Here is a 21,754-nt window from a genome sequence, read left to right on the forward strand (position 1 = left end):
GCGATCCTGTTCTCTTATTCTTGCAAGAAGCATCCTCGGGGTGGTCCACGACGGGGTCGTGCCGTCGCCGTTGCCGTCGCCGCCGTCGCCGCATGTCCTCGCTTTGCATTAATGTCGTAGACCGAAGGAGAAGAGCAAAGGGTCGAGGGGAAACCGAAGGCTGGAGTGGAAAGAGATCGCGGCCGGAAGAAAGACGCGCCCCCTTCCCCTCACCTCTCTCCGTCGTGCCGCATGCATTACCACCCTCTAAGTTATGAGACGCAAATGTCGCTCTCCCGTCCGCTTTCACCCTTCCGCCCTCGTTGGTATACCCTCGACCGCACGCGTGAGGTTGCTGATGTTCGGCTACGGCAATTACCGCACATCACGCATGCGAAAGTAACTTCGGACTGCGGAAAGGATTGATGCAACCTTGAGCAACCACTCGGTGAATCTACAAATTAGGGAATTCCCCGGGAATCTTGAGATTAACTCGCCAAACTTGACGTCGCCTCACCGAATAAGGTGCGATATTAAGCTGGCACCGTTTACCTGGGATCAGACGCGTGTGTCACAACATGGACATGTATATTCTCGTAGCAATCAAATGTTCAGTTAACATTGGAAAGATATTGGAAATAGATCATGCAGACCACTGAATGTACATGTCTTAACATTGCAGTTGTTATCTGCAAAAAATAATGCATTTCAAAATAATCGCTGACGTTTATTACCAATAACTGTAACAACTGTCAGAAGAAATGATAAAAAGTTTGTCAGGAAGATGTCCATGTCCAAATGCTCGTAAATTTTGCATCGCCAATTTCCAAATAACCCGTGTATGAATACAAAAAAGAAAATTATAACATCTGTCAAAAAGCAGGGCTCTGATAGTTCATCGGAATCGCTTTTCAATTCTTCCGCCTTCAGTCATCTGGAAATGAAACCCTCCGCGTTTCGGGTGTCGCGTTATATTATTAATTACTCCGTCGTTTAGCCGTAAATAGCGCTTGATCAAATTGTCTTCCTCAGTGAGGCGAGTTATATCGCCCCGAATATGCCAAATGCACTCGGCGCTGTAACGAAGTTGCTGCAACTTTATCAAAGTTCTGCTTAATTCTAAGCAGCGACGCGAGCAACAAAAAGCCGCGTGGGAAACTCGGCGCGTAAGTCGGCGGCGAGCTCGCTTCAAATCGTCGATTAAAATAGTCTCGGGGAGATGCGGCATTTTCCGCGCCTCCTCCTCGAAGAGGTTGTAGCAGAGATAACCGGAGGTGAAGCGCATTCTCTCCGGAGAAAACACACTCTCGGAAATTTTATTATTGAATTACCTGCTCTCCGCGCGCGATATCACGTTGCATTGTCATCGTCTTCATCGTCGCCGTCATCATCATCGGCGTCGCGACGATACGTAATTACCAAAGAGCAATTGATAAACGCGTCTCATGCCTCGATGTATCCGAGTGGCGTCGATATGTCGTCAGATAAAGTGCGCGTGCACTTTACCCGTCGAAGTTACATTACATTATCGCGCCCTTAAAACAGCATTCGCCCGGTTCCCTCCCCGCGTCACTCTCTCCCGCCCACAACCGTCTCTTGCCATGTAGCCACCCCCTTCGCGCCGACTGCTAACGAAGATGTAATTATCGGAAGGAGCGACACACGCCGGCACGTATCAGCCATGGCGCGTCACGCTTAGCGGCATTCGTCTCTCGTCTTCGGGGAGTTCTCGGGTAACGAGGTTACACGGAGATCGAGCTACAGGGCGATGCGGGGTGGATAGCAGGATGCAGGGGTGCTTGTGTTCCCGGCGCTTGCCTCCTCTCGCGCGCGCTCTTCCTGTCGAAAGGATCATATTACGGACGCGCGTCGTTGAACCGGTGAGGAGAGAAGGACGAGATCTGCCTCCTTCTGTCTATCCCCCCTCTTCCTTTCTCACCCCCATTGACGTGCAATTTCGCCGTCCTCGGTATTCACGGCTAATAATCGTCGTGGCAATCCCATTGTGCACTCGCACTCCTCATACATACACTATAGTGCACGCAGGAAGATTCAGAAGCGCACCTCGGTGCTATCATCAGCGAATTCGGTCCACGATGCGATCACCCTCGAGCTAAAATACCCTCCGGTGTGGTACAGGGATAGATAGATCGACAGCTGCATCTGTGCTTCTGCCTGTCCACGTGTTCGTGCACGAAGCAATTCTCCTAAATTTTTATCTAAACTTCTGGAAAGATCGAGTTTTAGCAGATAAACTAGCACGGGATCATTAATCTTGATCGAAAATGTAGCAACGTGCAGCACAAAGTGTTGCTATTTATGTTGGACCAATTTAATTCGCCGTGAAGGAAAATATTATATTATAAATAGACTCGAAACATTTATTATTCTTTCGGTTACTTAATCTTCTAATATTGTCTTTTAGCAATAACGTTTATAATGTATAAAATCTGTTTATACGTGTAGTGTGTTCATCAATTTTCGGCTGCTTGTTGATTAAACTTCAAGACGTAAAACTTCTACGTCTTGCGGTCGATAAATGGTTGTTTGGCGGTGCTTTTCACCCACGTGTCGCCGCAATAACGATGATTGGACTTATTGAGACACTCGTAACGGTCGGTTGAGCCGGCGACGTATTGCGAGAAACATTGATAAGCCAGGTGCCGATGTACTTGCTCGGTGTAAGAAGTGAAACACGTTGAGTACCGTTATATCCAATGGAAAAAGAAGAAAACGCGAATGAATCTCCACGAATGCGAGTTCGCGCGCGATACAGATGTTATGACCTATAGAAAAAAAAAGAAAAAGAGAGAAAGAAAAAATCGCGGGTAAAACTTTCGCGATATCTCGGTACTTTCAGCAGCGATCGCCGGGATCGACGGAGGATGATGAAGTGGCGTTTTCGCGGGCGGAGCAGTGCGCGATACGCTCCGTCAAAATTGTAATTCTGCCCGATGCTCCAGAGGGACCAACACTGTCATTAATCTAAAAGTGTTTCGTCTCGCGTCATTGCATCCCTTCCGACTCACCACACTCCGAATAACGTGCGACGCGATACATGTTCACATCGTATATTTGATAGAAACAGTTGACGATTTTTCATCGGCCTTTCCTTTTGACAGAGATGCAATAGGAATTTTATCGAGGCGAATTTCTCATTATTAATTAAGAGAATGAGTTGACTCGCTTACGATCATACGGTCGGGACAATTACATCACGTTGATTCATTCGAAAAATATCTCTTACCTTGTATTCCTCAATATTCTCGGCGAATATTTGATTATGTTAAATCGACACCGCTGGCTTGTGCAGTATTTCATGTAACTTAGCTGTGGAAGCTGAATCGTCGTATTACTATGCGCCGTGCGGTGCTATTTTACGCTGTTCCTCACAGTGGTACCTTTTGCAAATAATCGATTTCAGCGTATCGACGACGATACGTGCGAACACTTGGAGGACACGTTCGGTATGCGACAAGAAAGGAGACACGGGAAACAGAGAGAGATAGAGAGAGAGAACGCATCAATAACGTCATTGCTCCGCGAAATTCCAAGGAATTCGATGGTGACTTCATGCATTTTTATACCCTCCAATCGATGTAATTGTCTTCCCTCAGTCCTCTGTATCGCATTCGTCGTGTTTGGCGCGCATCGCGAAGCGTTCAGGCGTAACGACGACCCGAAGCGACGAGACGAAATGGAAATTCACGGCTTTCAAATCCCTCGTGCGCGTCGACACGATGTCGGGGTGTGATTTTCCTTCGGGCCCTCTCCTCTCCGGTCCCTTTCCCCATAAACTATAATCCCGTAACGCCAGCGCCGCGTGAATGGAACGTTTCGGTCCCGCACGGCAAAATTTAAACCCACGCCGAATGCGTGTTTTCGATTGCAGTGTCGGCTCATACGTACACGCTCTCGTGAGCTAAAAAGATTTTCCCTATCTAAACGCGGGACAAAAGAAGCTGAATATTTCAATGCAAGAGTATGGTACTTCCACTCCGGCTCTGTAAATTTATCTCATCGTTTTTCCGTACGTCTTTTTTCCACTGCTTTCCGTTCCCCATCTGCTTTTGTTCCCGCTATCTCTCTCTTTGCACATTTCCAAATTCCATTTTTGTCTCTCTTTGTCATTCTTACGACTTCTTTGGATTTACTTTGACGGACGGTCGCGCGAATCTAGGAACGATCTGACCAGTTTGACACCGCGCTGGAAAAGCGAACATTTCTCTCGGATTTTCTTAGACGGTCGATACGAGCGCCCGTGCATGCATCTCGATCGAAGAGAAGAAAGAGCGTTCTTTCGTTCATGGGAAAGGTGAGAGAAGAGGGTGGCTGTACGTGGCCGGAATGTTAATGCCTCTCCCCGCAGGCGAGTACCCTGAATAATTTCGTAAATAGCCGCGATTCACGCGTCTCCACCTACCCCCAAGTCTTCTCTCCTTAATTTCTGATCCGGGCCCGGTAACGGCATGCCAAGTTCTACCACCGACGGCGGTCGCCGCTTGTTTTAACTCTGTTTTAACTTTAAATGGACTTTCATGGCCGCGGAAAGATATTAGTCGCCGCCGCTGTAATTTTGTTTCGTCGCGCACGACTGCCTCTGCATTTCCGCGTCGCGATCTCGTCCCGCAGTTGCATTGCGCTTTAGCGATTTATAATAGACTTATAGCTGGGTCAATCGAGCTAATTGTGGCGGTAAATGCAACGTAATTGCGGAGACGGAAAATTAACCCATCGCCCGCTTCAACACCGCATCGTGTAACCGCTGATACTTTATTCATCCGTTTCTACTGTTGCCGCGCGTTATTCGCGGGCACTTGTTTAGTTGAAAATTGGAATTCTCTCTGCCGATCAGTGTTATGAATATTCCGATGTTCCCCGCGTGCAAAGAACAAAGAGAAATGAATCGATAGAAGTCAGCATCCCATAACGAGCACCGAAAGAAAATAAGTCATCGTATTTCTCAAAAGTCTTATGATTGCCATCAATTTTAATTTCCTTGAAAATTGCCGCTCTATTATGTCTAGTCTACCAGGGCAATTACATCGTTTGGCGGTGTAAAATAAATGTGTTACACGTATAATGGAGTTGCCGTAATAGAGGGATTTGTCGGACGATCGATCCGAACGTTACTTCTGACTGCTTGCGTTATTACTTCAGGATTTATCGAGCATGTCATTTGCCACGTTTACTCTGGTAAAAGCACCGTAGCAAACATGCGAACGTTGTTGCAACTAATATACATCTGTGCGTATATCCAACTTTGTATAGGAATATAAGGTCGCGTTCACTTTCCTGCCAAGGCACAGATGTTCGCATACATCGTACGTATATAAACGTACGTGTATATTTGGCGAGCCCGTTGCACTGCGTTTCAAAATTGTATCTGCTATTTCATTCGCAGAACTTGGCAAAGTAACTTGAAAAGTATTGTGACACATTCGTCTTTTCATTCAAGACTGTTCGCTTTCCGCCAGTAAGATTACAGAATGCAAGTGAAGTTGACATGCTTGGTGATTAATACTTTATTAAAAATTAGTAGAAACTTGTAAAATCAGATAGCTCATTTATATTTTCGTATATTATACAAAAGAGAGAAACAGAATTTCAGAATTTTCATTAATTACTGTACCTAATGAAAAGTTATAATTTTCAGATTTTAATCCATCCGTGTACGTTTCATGAGGAAAACATTACAGCGGAAGTCAAAAGTAATAACTCGACTCGAGCCGGAATGTTTCGTAAGGAAAGAATACCGCTATTCATATTTTTTATTTTACGAAGCCAGGCGGAAAGTTAAGGAAGCCACTGCCGCACTGTAGCACCGAGAAAATCTGCCTTTCCCTCCTTCCTCCCTCGCAATATCAGAATGCGAGTATCACTGGATGTCGTTTCGACGATCGAGGGGAGACTCGCGTGCAGAGAAGTAGCTGCCGCATTGAATGGCGTCGCTTTGACGGAACGGCCAACGGGGAACTTTCTACAGATATCCGGAAATATCACGAATTGCATCCGGCACTGTTCGCCCGCCTTCTCCCCATCACCGTCATCGTCGTCGCCGCCATCGCAAGCATATTCGCGGATGCCATCTCGAATATATCTCCGGGATGATACCAGCCGCGACGTTTCAAACTTATACTTGTAAAGTGATTGCACGGGAGTCCGGCTGGATCTTGGGTTCGACAGAAGGACGAACGCGACAACGGCAATGACGAAGGCACCGGGGTGATAGCAGCAACGGCTGCAACGACGATGTCGTTTGTGTTTTCCGTTCATGCACCAGTCTCACACCGGGGAGACGACGGGGCGGTAATCCCGCGTTTCCGGAAGGTGCAACTGAATTTTGCAGATTTCGTGCCGAGCGAGGCGATTGTCGGCGCCGCGCCACGCCGCTCGACACACAATAAAGCCGCGCAATTACGGCGCCGGAACTTTCACGGTAAAGCGAACCCGCTTATTGAGAGGCTAACGTAGTTAGCTTCATTCGTGGATGGCCGTTAAGGTATGATAACGACGTTATTGCTCTCTCGTGAGAAGATACGGGGCGGCGGGGGTCGGGGGTAGATCTCCGGAGAAAGCCGGGGCGCGAGCGATCTCTTCGAGTCGCGCCGGCACGTCGTCGGGCGGATTTCTTAATTAATTAACGTAATTAAAGTATTCAATTATTACGAGAGACAATTATCGCGCGATGTTCTCGCCACCGAGTGCAGGGGCGCGAGGGGTGAGCATGACGAGCTAAAACCCCCGGGGGACCCATAACTTCAGCGAACGCGCTCGTGCTTGCGTATCCGAAGCCCGTACGGAGCTCCGAGATTCTACCGCGAGGATAGAGCCCTTTTATCTACGAGAGTTATGAGCGCCGATAATTTTACGACCCCGTTGTAAAACAACGCGTAAATACGCGACACTCGGTCGCGATGAAAAAACAAACGAGCGAAAATTACGGTGGAAAGAAGAGAGAAGACGCGTATTCATTTGCATGGAGATGCGTCATCGCTTGATCGGCTGCGATATATTAATGTATCGATCCAAGCGCGGTTACTATCGATAGACGAAGGAGGAAAAGGAAAAGCACGTTACCACCGATCCAATTTTCTTATTCATCCGAATGCGGGACCATAAACGAAATACGCGCCGCGTAATCCCCCGCAGATCCCCCGATGAGGCCGAGCGTAATATCCAAATCCGACCAGCAATTCCTATCTTGAGAGGATGTCGCGCGATCAGGCATTTTTTGTCAGAACTACGACAGAACTCGGCAAACTTTCCGATTGTCACGTTATAATCGTAAGTTGCCCTTATCACGAAAAAGAAGTAGACGTCGATACAGAACGTCCAAGTTCGATTAAAGTTCATTCATTCAATCTACTCCCTTTCCCCGGAGAGGAAAAAAGACATAAATTATATGAAAATACCAATTCCACGGGATCGATAAAATCTCAATAATTTAATCCGATCCGATTGCACGCTCGGATCGCTGTCTCATTTGCCTGCGATCCGAACAAGATTCGTGGGACGCATGGAAATGCACCGCGTGAGCTGGACAGTTCGGCGGATCCTCTCTTTCCGGCCTGGAGGAGTTTGCCGATGTGCGTCGATGGCTGGAAACGCGACCGCGAGGCAAAGTCGCCGCGTATTAATCCCGTACGAACGGCCACGACTGCGGGTATTTATCTCCTGCACCCCCTTTCCTACACCCGCTCACTCTTTTTTCCCGCCACCGAACCGCGAAATGCACGAGCGCGCGAGCGCACGTTACTTTTTATTTTAAAACTAAACGCGAGACTGCGGGAGAGGGTTACCCCGCGAAAGCAGACAGCAGAGTACCAGGCAGGGGAAGAGACACTCTCTTGATTAAAACCATCGATCTCTCACCGGGATTACGGATGCATTTAGAAATCAACACGCGCGGCCGTGCAAACACGCTCCAACGCATCTTTTCCGGGTCTCGGACGTGCGTTCCGATGATTTCTTCCTGTTCGTCCTCGTTCAATACTCGACGCACTCTTGCGTCATTCGCCATTCGCAGAAAATTTTCAGCGATAAAGGATAAAATTCACGAATCAGATTCCTATTTTTCGTTTAAGTATCTCGAAGTAGTACACTCTTCAAGAGTATTATTTTGGGGAAAAAGTAAAAGTATCGCTGTTTTACTTCAACCATTGGAGGGATTATTTTGAAAGAGAAAAAGAAGAAGCATTTGGTATATCTTCTCCAATAAAAAATTGATGATCAGGTATCATGAAAAGTCTTGTTTTTCCGCAATTGGATTGTTGGTACACTGTATCAGCTGCGTCGTTAAAAAAAAAGACGTTATTAATAATATTCTCATACAATAACAGTGATTGGCGGATTTAATATCGGATTGAACAGTTGCTCGCCAACTTTATTTCCGTATTTGGCGAAATGAGTGCTTGCAACATGTATAGGAAACATGTAGCTAATGTAATATCAATATTAATACATAACGTTCTACCGATATCCACCAACTTTTAATGGGCTCAAGCCTGTTTGTGTCCCGACGTAACGCGAACGGTATAACCACTACGGTAATTATAAATATTCCACGGGAAATTTGATTTTGCAATTCCTGCATTTCGGCGGAAATCTGTCTGTAGTCCACTTATCAGTAAACCGATATAATTAAATTAACAGCAGAAATATCCAATTTCGCGGCAGTTAATACCTTGTTTACGGAATGTTCAAAGGATTCGCATTCGCAAATGCATATTTCATTGCTATTCGATACTGTGAGTTTTATTTCTTAGAGGCAAATCAAGTCTTTGAGAGAGCTTGCAATATTTAGTTTTGTCACTATATTTCCAATATCTAAAATTATTTAAATCTTTTCTCTCGTTTCAGATCATTTTTAGAAAAACTTTAAAATTATCTTTTTTAATAGTGTTTTTAAAGCGTACCAAAATTGTCGAAATGTAAATTTAGCGAAATTATCTTTCTCTGTATTTCTTCAAGCTTTTATTTTTGAATGTATTCAAGAATTAATGGAAAAAGCGAGTTTTACAATAATATTTCATTCAGAGTAATTTTAAAATTACTGTATCTACAACAGTATCTATAAATAACCAAACACATCGCAGCGTATCTAACGAACTCCATTCGATAACGTCAAAAACATGAATGCCAGAAACAGTCATTTTTGTGATAGTTAATACTTCGGACTACTTTATAGACTTTCTGGTATCACGTAATTGAACTCTGCGTAGACAACAATTTTTATAAAAGTTTTAAAATCAAATATCTCTCAAAAAACCAAAAAAAGAGAGTAAGATATTATTCAAAATTATTTATAGAAATTAAGTTATCCACGTTATCCGCTGCCTGTATCACTGGAAAACAATTCGCATTTATTCCTTAATCAGTCTCAACTGCAACGTTATCACGAATGAAAGCGATACAAATGCATCGCAATATGTTTGCGTGCGAACAAAAAAAAGAAAAAAGGAGACCACTTACCCCGAGCAACCCCGTACATCAAGTTACCGTTCGATAATGCGGAGAAGTGTCACGGCGATCCGATTAATATTCCGTTCGGATCTTACCCACGTCCACCCCTTGGTTCTCTTAAAACCACAAAATCCTCGTCTCTGCTGTTACTAAGGTAACCGTATACTGGCGCGAAATTACCCGTAAAACGGTCGTGGGCGGTGCGAACGGAACGGTTCCCGGCGGTTTACAGTCCCCCGGAAATCGCCTCGCGACTTCCGCCGGAATTGTCGAATTGTCTTTTTATCGCGGCGGCTTATTCCGCAGCTTAATTTCGGCGCGGCACCCGGTACGTTTAAACGTCCCGCACTACCGATGTACGTCGATGCACATGTCGTCGTCACGACATAGGTGTATCGACTTGTATTACACACGACGCCCGACACATCGACACATCACACACATACGCACGCAATGCACACACTCATGCGACATCTATCCGAATGCATAGATGCTCGAGTGCACATAATTCGTACTGCAGTGCTACATGCATGCACGCGTGTAAAGCAACGCCTGAAAATTTTAGAGCAAAGCTCTAAAGCGTCAAGCGCAGAGAAGAAAATTGTGCAAAATGCACGTGCATCTTAATTAAATATTTAGCGAAAACGTTTAGCGCGACGTGGGAAAAGTAGAAAATTCTGCTGGCACGTTTTTCCATGATAACATGACAGAGTCTTTTGCCATTATTGATAATCGCGAGCGCAATTGGAGGATGCTGAACGAAGATACGCGCGCGATCGTGAGTCTTATAGATAAGATGACAGATTAACTTTTATCTTAAGACTGTCGGGGGGTGGTGGTGTACACATGGGTGATTGTACGTATGCGCGACGTGTGTGGTGGCGGAGATAAGCTCACGAAAATACGCGAAGTCACGTATTTTATGAAATATATACTGCGGACGTATGTAGGCACACCTGTGTATGTGCGTGTGTATATGTCCATATGTATTTCCGGCGGAAACGCGACAGCGGTACGCGTGTGCAGAATTTCGGCGGCATTAGTAGGTTGCGCGAAAAGGTAAACGCATTTTCCAGATGGATTCGCACCAGGAACGGCACGTGCGCACGTTCTTTCCTCGGCGCGAGGAACTCGACGACAGATCAGACTTACGCATATTGTGCACGTGTGTCTCGCACATGGGAATCCGTGCATAATGCAAGCATAGAGACGCCGAGAGATCGCGGGGGACGAAAATAAAAAATTCGCTGGCTCAGTTCAGAGTTCAGAGATTACTCTAATACTTGTTGCATCTAATACATGGATGATCATTGAATGGCTCTAGACAAGAACGCGTAACAAGTTTAATCGTTTAGGCCTTTTTCCAGAGAATGCACTGACTGATTTATAAATAGCGCACGCAACAGAAAGACGAATTTTTATCGAACAGCAGAAAAAATAAGAGAAGACCTTATGGAACGGAAAGTCATCTATAGACGCGTATTTACTGCCATTAGGCGTAAAGTATCAGTGTCACAGCTCTAATATCGAAGTGTATATCGAAACGCCGAAGAGTCATCAGTATTAAAAAATCAACGATGCTTTCTAGTATTTACTTTCGCGATATCTGGCGGTCATGTCCATTGCGGACCAGCTGCAAGTCGACGGCGACGGGAGCGAACGTGACAAAGTTCGATATGAAATTCGCCAGATAAATCACTGCCAGATTTATGCAGTGGGCGCGGGAAAATATTTTCGGACTGCGCTTGCACGAGCGCGTATTTCAGCACGCGCGTTTTATTTTGCAAACGTGATCGACCAGACGTTGTTATTGAGTCCAGTGGACGTACTCGAGGCAACGAGCGGCGGCGATGCCGAAATTAATTCGGCATGCGCTCCATAGTAACGAATATTTCCTTCGCATCTCTGCGCTGCAAATATGAAACATCCAATAGAAATTCCCGTAATTTCATAATAATTTCGGCATTTCGATTGACTTTCAGACGGCGCTGAATTGCAGAACGAGAATAGCAGAACGAGGTATCAACATGGTATTTATTGAAGGAAGAGTTAGGGGAGAAAGACAGCTAAAAACGAGGCAGATAGAAGGAAAAAGTTCAAAGTACCGGTAAAAGTACAATCCTCATTATTGTTTTCCACTTTCATTAGGAGTATAATAATGCGTTTTCGACTTAATTAGCATTTATGAAGTACGTTAAAGCGTTTCACCGCCACGAGCTTTTTACCGTTACGGATCGCAAAAGTCCGCCGGGATATTTTACGCTCCTTAAGCAAAGTTACAAAAGAAGATATCCACCGCTGCCATCGTTTTACATCGTGCGCGGCATTATAATGAAGTTTGCAGCAACCCCCGAGCCTTCAGCTATACATACCACTTTATCACTATTCGAACATTTCTGAAGACCATTATTTCCTAAGTTCTCTCGATGCACCAATATAACTCGATATAATTCCCATCCAGATATAATGCGATCCCCGATATATTAAGTCGATAACAGTATTAGATACATATAGCCGTGTGCAACTATACGCTCGTTTTGTCCAATGGCCGGACTGCCTTCAATGTACTTAAAGTTCGCGATTCATAACGTAACAATTCACAAAGTAACAAAAAATTTTCAGAACGAGTGTCCTGATTGTTCATTTCCTCACTTATGATTTGTATCTTTAGAGCAATTTCATTTTTCTCTTTCTGATGCTCGCTTACTTTGATTGGTTTGCATATTTTTCGCGTTACTATTATTACTTATATTATTATTTTATTTCATACTTAATAATCGAACATAACTGAGAATATACCAGCATAAGGAAATTTTGCTTTTCATTTACGATGCGCATTATGAGTTGATTTCTGCGTTTGAACCGTATTTACATATATTATCATCAATTAATATATCTTATCAGCCGCTAATACACGGAAGAGAATACTTTGGACAATACAGCCCACGGCTTTGCGATAATTGCTTTCGATGCGTTACGAGAGGTGAAACCAAAATATAGTTTAATTTAATTGGATACACGCGCTGGTTAACATCCGCAAATTGTTTACAACTCTGGCGACCGCGTTTGGTATATGCGTCATTTCGCCAATTACAGATACCGGAAGTGGTAAAGTATTTAATCGACCAATTTCGGGCTCGCGATAAATGCCGAGCTCAGGGTTTTCTTCGATTTGGTTTTTTTCGAGGAAACTACCGTTTGCAAATGAATTCGGAATTTTCGATAAAACACACGGCAGCTCGAAGAGTAAATGTCGAGAATATTCACAGTCAGCGAGTATAACCGCGAGTATATATTTTTAAATTATACCATTAAACGTAAACGAACGTGATCATGGGGATTTATTCATTATTCACATAAAAGTTAGATCAATTTGATTAAATACTTCATATAGAGTTTTTCGTATAAATAATTCTTTTTCATAAAATATTTGCATGTATCGTAAAATACAAATCTCTGGAAACATGTTTTTTCATTTATATATTATGACAGGTACTATAATATAAATCGCGCACATAATTTGTGATATATATTTATCATTTTACAATATATATATATACGAATAAATGCTGTTATTTATATTCGCGTTTCTTTTACAGATATGACATGCGTTATATTATTTTTCTTTTGCTATATTTTCGCATTGTATTTTCACTCTTCTCTTTGGAGAAAGTAAGCGCCCTTTTTCAACCGTACATTTATATAGCATATGCCACAACTTTTTTGCTCTGCCAGGGAAGGGAATGCTTTACCTCCGCCTTGAAATAAGCATATGCTCCAATATCTTCATTCGTATTTCTCGAAGCATTTCCTTCGATGAATAAAGGCAAAAGCATTTGCTGCAGTTTATTCATAGAGCCCAATATCTTCATTCATGTTCCGCGAGGCGTTTCTCCTCGGTAAATAAAAAAGGTGCGGGCATTCGATTCGCTTTATTTGTGTGTCCATTAACTTATTGGCAATTTGTGAAACGAATCGATGATTGTCGATAACTACGCGTTGCACATCTGCTAACTTAAGACGCTGAAGAGAGATTACAGATGCATACTTTTACTGGTTTTGGCACACTTGTAGCTTTACAGCCGCGGAAACAAATTGTACAACAAAGTGAAGTAAATCCAACCACGATGCTTTCAGGCATGATTACTCAGAAATCGTTACGATGTTCATGTTCAATAAGACAATTACTACATTTCTTCATAATCTAATATTTGCGAGATTTGTTTCTCCTTTTCTCTCGCGATTAAAAAATTCGATCAAACAAGAATTCGCATGTTTATTTTAAATTTCAATTTTCATCGAGTCAGCTTCATTCGCGCGCTTCTTTAATTTCCTCTTAAAGTGCCACGAGCATTATTCTGGTCCTTGGCAAACCCTTCCAGAAAGATCATTCTTTGGATCTTAGACCTGTCTGCTTGTCAGCTACAGGAACGTGATTCGTCGTCGTTGCATAACGACGCAGCCCGCATCGTTCGTGCTTCCGGGTCTCGCGCGAAGCTTCCGAAGCGCCGTTTCCAAAGTAACGAGCTATTACTCTCGGTCAGATCCGGGTCGAAGTTGCAGTATGTTTTTTCGATAATTACCAGCATCATATAAGCCCTCCCGCCGACCCCCCTCGCGGAGCGAACGAGCGTTCACCGCTAATATTAAATCAGGCGGCGAAAAAGTTGGTCGTTACTCCTGATATCGAGCGTCCAATTATCGCCGACGTTAAATCAGTTCGAAGCGCTGTTTCCTGCGGGGTGGGCCCCTATTAAAAGTTAATGCATTTGTCATATGAGTCCCGCGTCACGACACACGCTCGCGTGCTCGCGCTCCCGCAATCGGCCACACACTCGCGCGTCCGCGAGCGAACTCGCTGCTCGTTGAGTTTTTAATGGATTTATGATTGAGGAGCGCGCGACCTAAAAAATTCCCGAGAGAAAGAGACAGAGAAAGAGACAGACTTCCGCACTGAGACGGGACGGGGAGGGAAAACGAGCATCGCAAATGAATACGGTTAATCTCGTTGCGTCCCTTCATCACGGAGCAACCGACGCGCGGCGAGAAAACGAGAGGGATGCTCGGCTTGCACTTCATCAGCCCGTCTTTCTTTTAATAAGCACATCGAGCTTCGCGGTGAGCTTATCCCCCCCCTCTCTCTCTCTCTCTCTCTCTCCTCCTTTCTCTTTTTCTTTCTCTTTTTTCTTTCTTATTTTTTTTCACTTTTTTTCGCGTCGAAACGCGCTTTTAGCCTCTCTACATTTATCACCGCCCACTGCAGCTTAAGCGGCAATTTTGTAGCGCGCTATGCATGTGCTTGCTTCAGCCGTTTCCCTCCTTTCTGGGCAATCCCCTTAATGTGTACTTTTTCTCACTGTCATAATTGAGGAGCCGCCCGAGAAGAAGGCCGCGCGGCATTATCCCCGGGAATGTTCCTCTCTCATAAATTCCGACCTTACGCCTCGCAAGTGCGCGCCCCTTTGTACCTCGCGGCGCGCCTCGTGTTACGATATTAGAAAAAATTTTCGCGATTTTTCATGCAGGCCGCCTTCTACTATGTCGACGAGTATCATGACATACTCTTGACTAATTCGCCCACGTAATTTCGTCATCGGGAATGTAGCTATCGGTCACAGCATCAGTGAGAGCGTGAAAAGTAACCAAATACTAAAAACTAAAAAGATATCAAAACTATACTGCAATGTATTATCACGCCAGCTAATTAAAAATTATTGTCTCCTATAATTTCAAAGGGTTTCCGTGATCGAACACAAATAATGCTCGCAGCGGTAACATCGTTTTAATTATCTTGCGACGATGCAAGATAATTAAAATGACGACACTGAGAAACCGACGACGAACGAAGCACGAGTACGTAATTGGTATCCGTCAATTGTATCGATACTTATGGAAAACGTTAATCATTAACAGCGGAGGATATATTTGCGTTTGCAGTTTACTCCGCGAGACGCCCCGAGATATTAAGAAGTCGTCACGCTTCGCGTGGTGCGTAACATTTATTGCGAAACATTTTTCGAGATCTCGCAGCACCTATTCAAAGGGTTCAAGGAGCGCGTCGTAAGCGATATATAATTTATGATGGTGAAAAATGGATATTTCACCGCGACGACCATTTAACTTTGCATGAGACTGTCCAGAAAGTACACTCATGCCGCCGAAGAAATACAAGTCCGATATCTCGAAGTGAAATACGTTTATTCTCTTTTCGGGAGAATTCCGACTGAAAACAATCTCTCAGCGGCGGTGGTAGCGGCGACCGTCTCGCGAATTGAAAGTAAGTATCTCGCAATGTCTTCTTAAAGCAACTTTTAATAAGCTGGACGAGCAGCTAATTATATTACCTGTACCCTTTACCCTTTCGGCCCCTATTTGGCACGTCTTCGCAGCGGCGCTTAATTCCCGCTAAACAAATTTCCGATTCGACGGACTCGCAGTAAAATTTTCATTACGTCAGGAGATAGGACAAGTTCGCGATGCACAAGCTACTTCACCTTTTAATATTTCGCCTTACGCGCTTCGAGGTGGCATATTTTAAAGTTTATTACGGACATAACATTACGCGATTATGTTATCTCTTTAGAAATACAGGCTTTTGTTCTATAACGCGATTCATTCCTTTTAACTTCCTGAGGCGTTATCTCGAGACACGAGACAAAACGCGCTGCATGTAAATTCTGGTTATCAGATTGATACTTTTTGACGTCGATAACTGAATGTCGCTTCTAGGCTAGCGGTTAATCGCAATTATCGAGATCAATTGACGAATTGATGTTCCCTCATCCTCGACCCTTTACAAACTTACCTGAATCGCGACGAAATCGTCGTGCAATTTCTCAAGATTAAACCCGAACATTAGCCCCACTGCTCTTTCGACGACAATTAGCGAAAAAGCGTACGCGTGCACAATCCACCCGACCGCAACCAGTTCATCCCTTGGTGCATCGTCATTCTCATCGTCGTCGTCGTCGTGCTTTTTACCTCATTCCCTCGTCTTTGACGCAGCGATCGGCACTTCAGTTCCGGGCTCTCTTTTTCTCGCTCGTCAGCCGGTCGAGCACCAAAAAGGAGGACGTTTTGACCGAGGCGCTTTATCGAGGAGCGAACTGCCCGATCGACAATATCTCGACAATTCACCCTCGAGCGGAACGCTGCCGATTTCGAGCGTTCTCGTCCTCACCACCACCTCACCCCTCTTCCACAACCTTGTCCACCCCTCGCCCCTCCTTCTTTCTCGCTTTCCTGTCCCTCATATTTCTCCGGGTTTTATTTTTCTCCGGAAGGAGAGCCGGCAGCCCGTGGCTGCCGTGCATTCGCGCCTCCCACTTTTCCGGCGTGGCGGTCCGCATGTATCAAAGGTACATAATAAATTGAATATTATATCCAACGACGCGAACGAGAGTACGAGAAGGAGAGAAAGATAGAGAGAAATAAGAAGAGAGCAGAGACGATAGAGAGAGAGAGAGAGCCAGGAGAAGCAGTTGAAAGAAGAAAAGCAATGCCGTATAGTCCCGCGGACCTGCGCCATGCGAGTCAAGCGCGTCCCGTCACGGCGAGCGTCCCGACGCCGCTCTCTCGATTCGCTCGACGACGCGGCCAGCTCGACGTAGTCAGTACACGCGTCCCGACGCCCGGGGATGCGTCCGCCGGTGGAGGTGTAGGTTTTGCCGCGTGAATTGTTGATCGTTTTGTGGACGATATTTTGCCGGGGAAGATTCGTGTAAAACTCGATTTCACTCGGAGGGAAAAACCGGAAAAAGTGCGCGGACGAAAGAGCGAGGAGAAACGCATATACAACGCATATGGCGCATCGTGCCTCACTCTTGCTAATATAATGCTACACTTTTTTCGCGAGGTAATGCTCCTCGGTGTGAGATTACTTCTTTAAGAACAATTCGTTTTTGTAATTGAAAAAATTTTGGCAGTGGATATAATTCATCGTTGAATTATGCGTCTCTCATTAAACGGTGATGTAATGCTCGTGGATCGGAATCCCTTCGGTACGATCGGAGTGAGACTGAGATTTAGATAACGATCCATTGACGCGCGCGAGTGGTCTCCGTAATTTGGACGATACACTGTGTACATTTGGTGTAAGACCGAGATAAAACAGGAAGGGAAAATAGAGAAAGAGAGAGAGAGAGAAAAAGGAAGATCTGTACCCTGTTATCTCGACCAAGTGCAATTGCGTTATTTTTATGTGACAAGTTGCCTGCAAGATACAGAACATGGCAGCTAGGATCTCAAATAAAAATCGGCCGGTGCGAGTACGCGTGAAACTGATGGTGCTGCAACGTTAATGCAAACAATATTATTAAAAGGACATTTTACAGCATTTTACGCAAGGTGTGAGTTATTGGGCTATATTTCACGTTGTGCGTGCTCTAGATATTCTTTTTTCCACCATTACGACCCGCATGCCGAGCGTGTTTCTCGTACGACGACTAAAGGGCAGAAAGTGTGCGGGAAATAAAGATGCGCTCATATATATACGGTGCTTTTTACGAAGTAATCTACGGTTGAATATATTTGACGACGGGACTAATGACTTGAAAGAACTTGGATCTCAAAGACAAACCGTTTACACGAGTACGAGTTTGTATAATATTTCCTTTTTATTTTACCAAAAAATTTTGAAATAGCATTATTAACATCGAATTTCGGTAAATAACCTTGTCAGAAATTGGAAATTAAAGAGATTATTCCTCTTTGAAAATATAACTAGGTTCCTGAGGACATAATTAGTGTGAGAATATTAATTGTTCAATATTATGTTATTAAATATGTGATGGTAACTCGCTTCGACTAAATTAAAATCCTGCTGCATTAAAGTAAATAAGATATTATCTGAAGAACGCAGTTTTCTCTCTATCAATTTACCTACTTGAAAATATATCATGAAAATTCCTCTTTTAATCGATCGTAACTCCATAATTAATGGCGTGTCTTTCTGTGACGAAGGAAGATCAGTTTTCGATGATGATATCGCACAATATATGAGAGTATCCATTATCGAACACTTCGTGTATGGGCATTAAAAATGCATTCATTCATATCTTGTCAGTTCTGCAAGGAAAATATGTGTGGCACCCCCTTTCCTCTTCCATATCCTTCTACACAATACAGAAAAGGACTGAAAGATATAGCTAAAACTATATATATTTGAAAAGAATATTGGAAGACAGATTCATAAAACACTTTAAACCATTTTATCGGAAATATTATACATGAATATCTTTAATAACAAAATTACAATTAACATATTTATATTTACAATAAATATATTTATGAGAAAGCTATCGAACGTTGCACAAAAATCATATTTTATTATAAATATTAAATACATTTCCAATAGCTATCCCTTTCACATCAAAATTGCAATTTAGTGTTCCCTTATACTGCTCCAAATGTCGCGCAGCGCTTTTGCGATTGTTCGCAATTATGCGAGCTCACTGTCGCGAAACGTTAGAGCAATTCTATTATTCAATGCGACGAAATGATGTTTATGCGCGATTTGGCTGATACCTGAATTAATCCGTTTCCGCACACAATGCCGGTCACTCGTAAAGCAGACATATGTCCGCCCGTGATATTATATGCTGGAATTATTCTTCGCATTACGAGAGAGGCAGAGAAAGAGGCGGAGGGGGAGAAAAAGAGAGAATGAGCGATCCGGAGCGACGCGATAGCCAGAATAATTCATTCAGAGTGATATAACGTCGTCGGTGTGAGGAATCGCGGAAATCTCTGGCGCGGAGCGAAATCAAATCTGCCGCATTCGGCGGAGTATATTATCATAAGAAAAAAGATTATTGAGAATCTCTCCCGAGATAAGATCCCATGGTAAATTGATCGACCGTCGTCCGGGAGTTTTTCCGCAATGTCGTTTCGGACGCGATTAACTCCTCGGCACGGATGCGATTTTCGACCGGCAGGATCGATTTATCGGAAGTGGCGATCGTGCAGGCGAAGGGAGAACGACTATTAGAGAACGACAGTTTAAGCCGGCCGAACTAAGCCAGTAAATTCTTTCGTCGTATATCACTTTTTATATTTTCTATTCGGATTCGCGCGATAGGGATCACTGTCACCTCGGGTAAGCGTCACCCTCGTGTTTCACGTATATCCTGTCATTTCCCGTCGTATTTTATAGCAATCGTTGCGTATTATTCTGCCAAACTTTATATTGATCATGCCACGGACAACGATAAACCGTCCGCGGGCAAACCCTGCAGGAATTTTGGATGGAAAATTTGTCCGAAGCAAAAAGCGTGATTAGTAAGACAACCTGATGGAAACATTCAGCAGACCTTTCCATTGAATGAGATCAGTTCTGAAAATTGCGTCGATGCATGCGCTCTTTTATCCAAATTTTGTTTAACCTTTAGAAAATATCTGAGAATATATTACGAAATTGAAGATAAAGGAGAATCAATACGTCAATACGTCAATCCTGATCTTTAACCGTTAATAGAACATGATATGATAGCGTGAATATGATATGGCATATACTGATGTATCGATTTTACATTTGACAGCAAAATTACTTTCCATCACCGTGAGAACCATCACGTTCTTGTTCTAAAGCACTTTTCACTGTGATGAAAACAACTACTGTTGCAACAACTCTGCTTGTTACTGTCGCAAATGCGACGCCAAGGCTGCGTGGCGCAGCTTGAAATTTAGTCCTTTAGCTCACCGAGTAAAAGACTTAGGAGGAACGCGTATACCGCGTACCTGGCTTCTGCTAATCCATTTTTTTCCAGAAAATCCTGAAATTCCCGCAGCGGTACGAGAACAGGAAACTTTCGCGGTCATTATTCCGTGGCGGGCAGTGAATTTACGTCCGTGAGCTGGAAGATTCGGTCGCGTATAAATTTCCCCACGGTTCGTGTTTCTCGTTTAGCGTTTCTCGGATTTTAGCATTTTCCTGAACACGGCTCTCTCGCATCGCGCCGATTGTTGTTATTCCGGAACGACGGTAACATTTTGCCCGAGTTCTTGCCGCGGCGATTGTTTGCGGGCAAACATCCGGGTCGCGGTAAACGCGTCTAAGAGAGCAGGAAATGGAATTTTACTTGTACAGCAGCGAATCACCTTTATGGATGTTGATATTGCCAATCTCTCCGCGGTTTCCGATAATGGCGAAAATCAGATTTATAGGTGAGTGCTTTTACTTGATGCTTTACTAAAAATTACCTGCGCGCTAGGCGGCCGTAATACGCGGCGACGCCGATGTCGTGACGTCAAAAATCAACGAACTAGAGAAAGATGGAAAGAGAAAAAATGGAGACAGGATTGAAATACGATAGAAGCGACGTTGGTAACGCAGCGAGTAATGACGAGAGTTGGGATAATAAATTCAATAAAGGCGTATGAGAATAATGCGTCCGATCGAAGGGACACGAAGCATCCGAGGGATAGATAGAAAAAATATTTTCACAGAGAGGAGAGAGAAAGAAAGAGAGATTGAGCCGCGGAAATTACTGCAGCGGAAATGGAGCGAGAATTAAAGTCCGTGGCGCGGATTAAAATATTTCCACGCGGCGATAATTGAGGAATAAAAGATTCTCGCCATGCTCGAATAAATCAGGCTCTCTTCGGCGAGCGCGCACGACCCGCCTGGATTCCTCTCCCGTATCTTATCGGATCGAGATGCGCCGCGTGATATATGTACGGTCCTTAGATGGAAACGCGGGTTACTCCGTACGTATCGTTGAATTCATAAAATAAAAAGAAAGAATAAAAAGCAGGTGTCTCGGACGCGTTAGGATAGAACCAGCCGAAATTTATCGCGCGAGATCGGATCGCGATCGATTCTTTGCGAACGTATTTTACGATGTGCCGCCGAGGATTAAAGTGGAGGACGCAAGAGTGAACGGCAAGGACCGGAGTCAGGTGGAGAAATAAAATCTCGATCCGAAATATATTTTTTTTACGCGCAGATAACTGAACGCCAGGGAGGTTACCGCTCGGCCAGGGAGCTAAACTCGAGCTCAACAGCTTGGCCCCGGGTTTTTCCCTTGGCTTCCATCAGATAAAATTGCAGGAAGAGAAGCTGCTTCTAAAGACCTGGGAGGTAAAAGAACCCTGGGGAAGCGCGCCAGTCGGGAAGTGAGGCCGAAATTAAGAGTCGGAGAGGGTGGCGGTAGTGGTGGTGGCGGCGGCACGCTAAAAATATTTTCGCGATGGTTCTCGAAAATGAGAGTATTTCCGCGCGATACAAGAATGAAAAGGATGGACGACGCGGACACAATATCTTAGCTGTTCCTCCTCTTGACCTCTATCTCTCGAAATCACGACACTTTCG

At 44.2% G+C, this 21,754-nt stretch overlaps 1 protein-coding gene across 1 annotated transcript in view; it reads left to right on the forward strand.

Moving 5' to 3' along the window:
* The first annotated feature begins 16,989 nt into the window (after positions 1–16,989).
* Positions 16,990–21,754, forward strand: part of LOC105280421 (polycomb protein Sfmbt) — a 54,824-nt gene continuing 50,059 nt past the window's right edge. The window contains 1 exon segment of the mRNA XM_011340981.3: positions 16,990–20,607. Within this exon segment, the coding sequence (XP_011339283.2) occupies positions 20,546–20,607 (62 nt within the window). The 5' untranslated portion in view covers positions 16,990–20,545.

Source organism: Ooceraea biroi, chromosome 4 (assembly GCF_003672135.1).
Source record: "Ooceraea biroi isolate clonal line C1 chromosome 4, Obir_v5.4, whole genome shotgun sequence".
In the NCBI taxonomy this organism is placed as follows: Eukaryota; Metazoa; Arthropoda; class Insecta; order Hymenoptera; family Formicidae; genus Ooceraea; species Ooceraea biroi.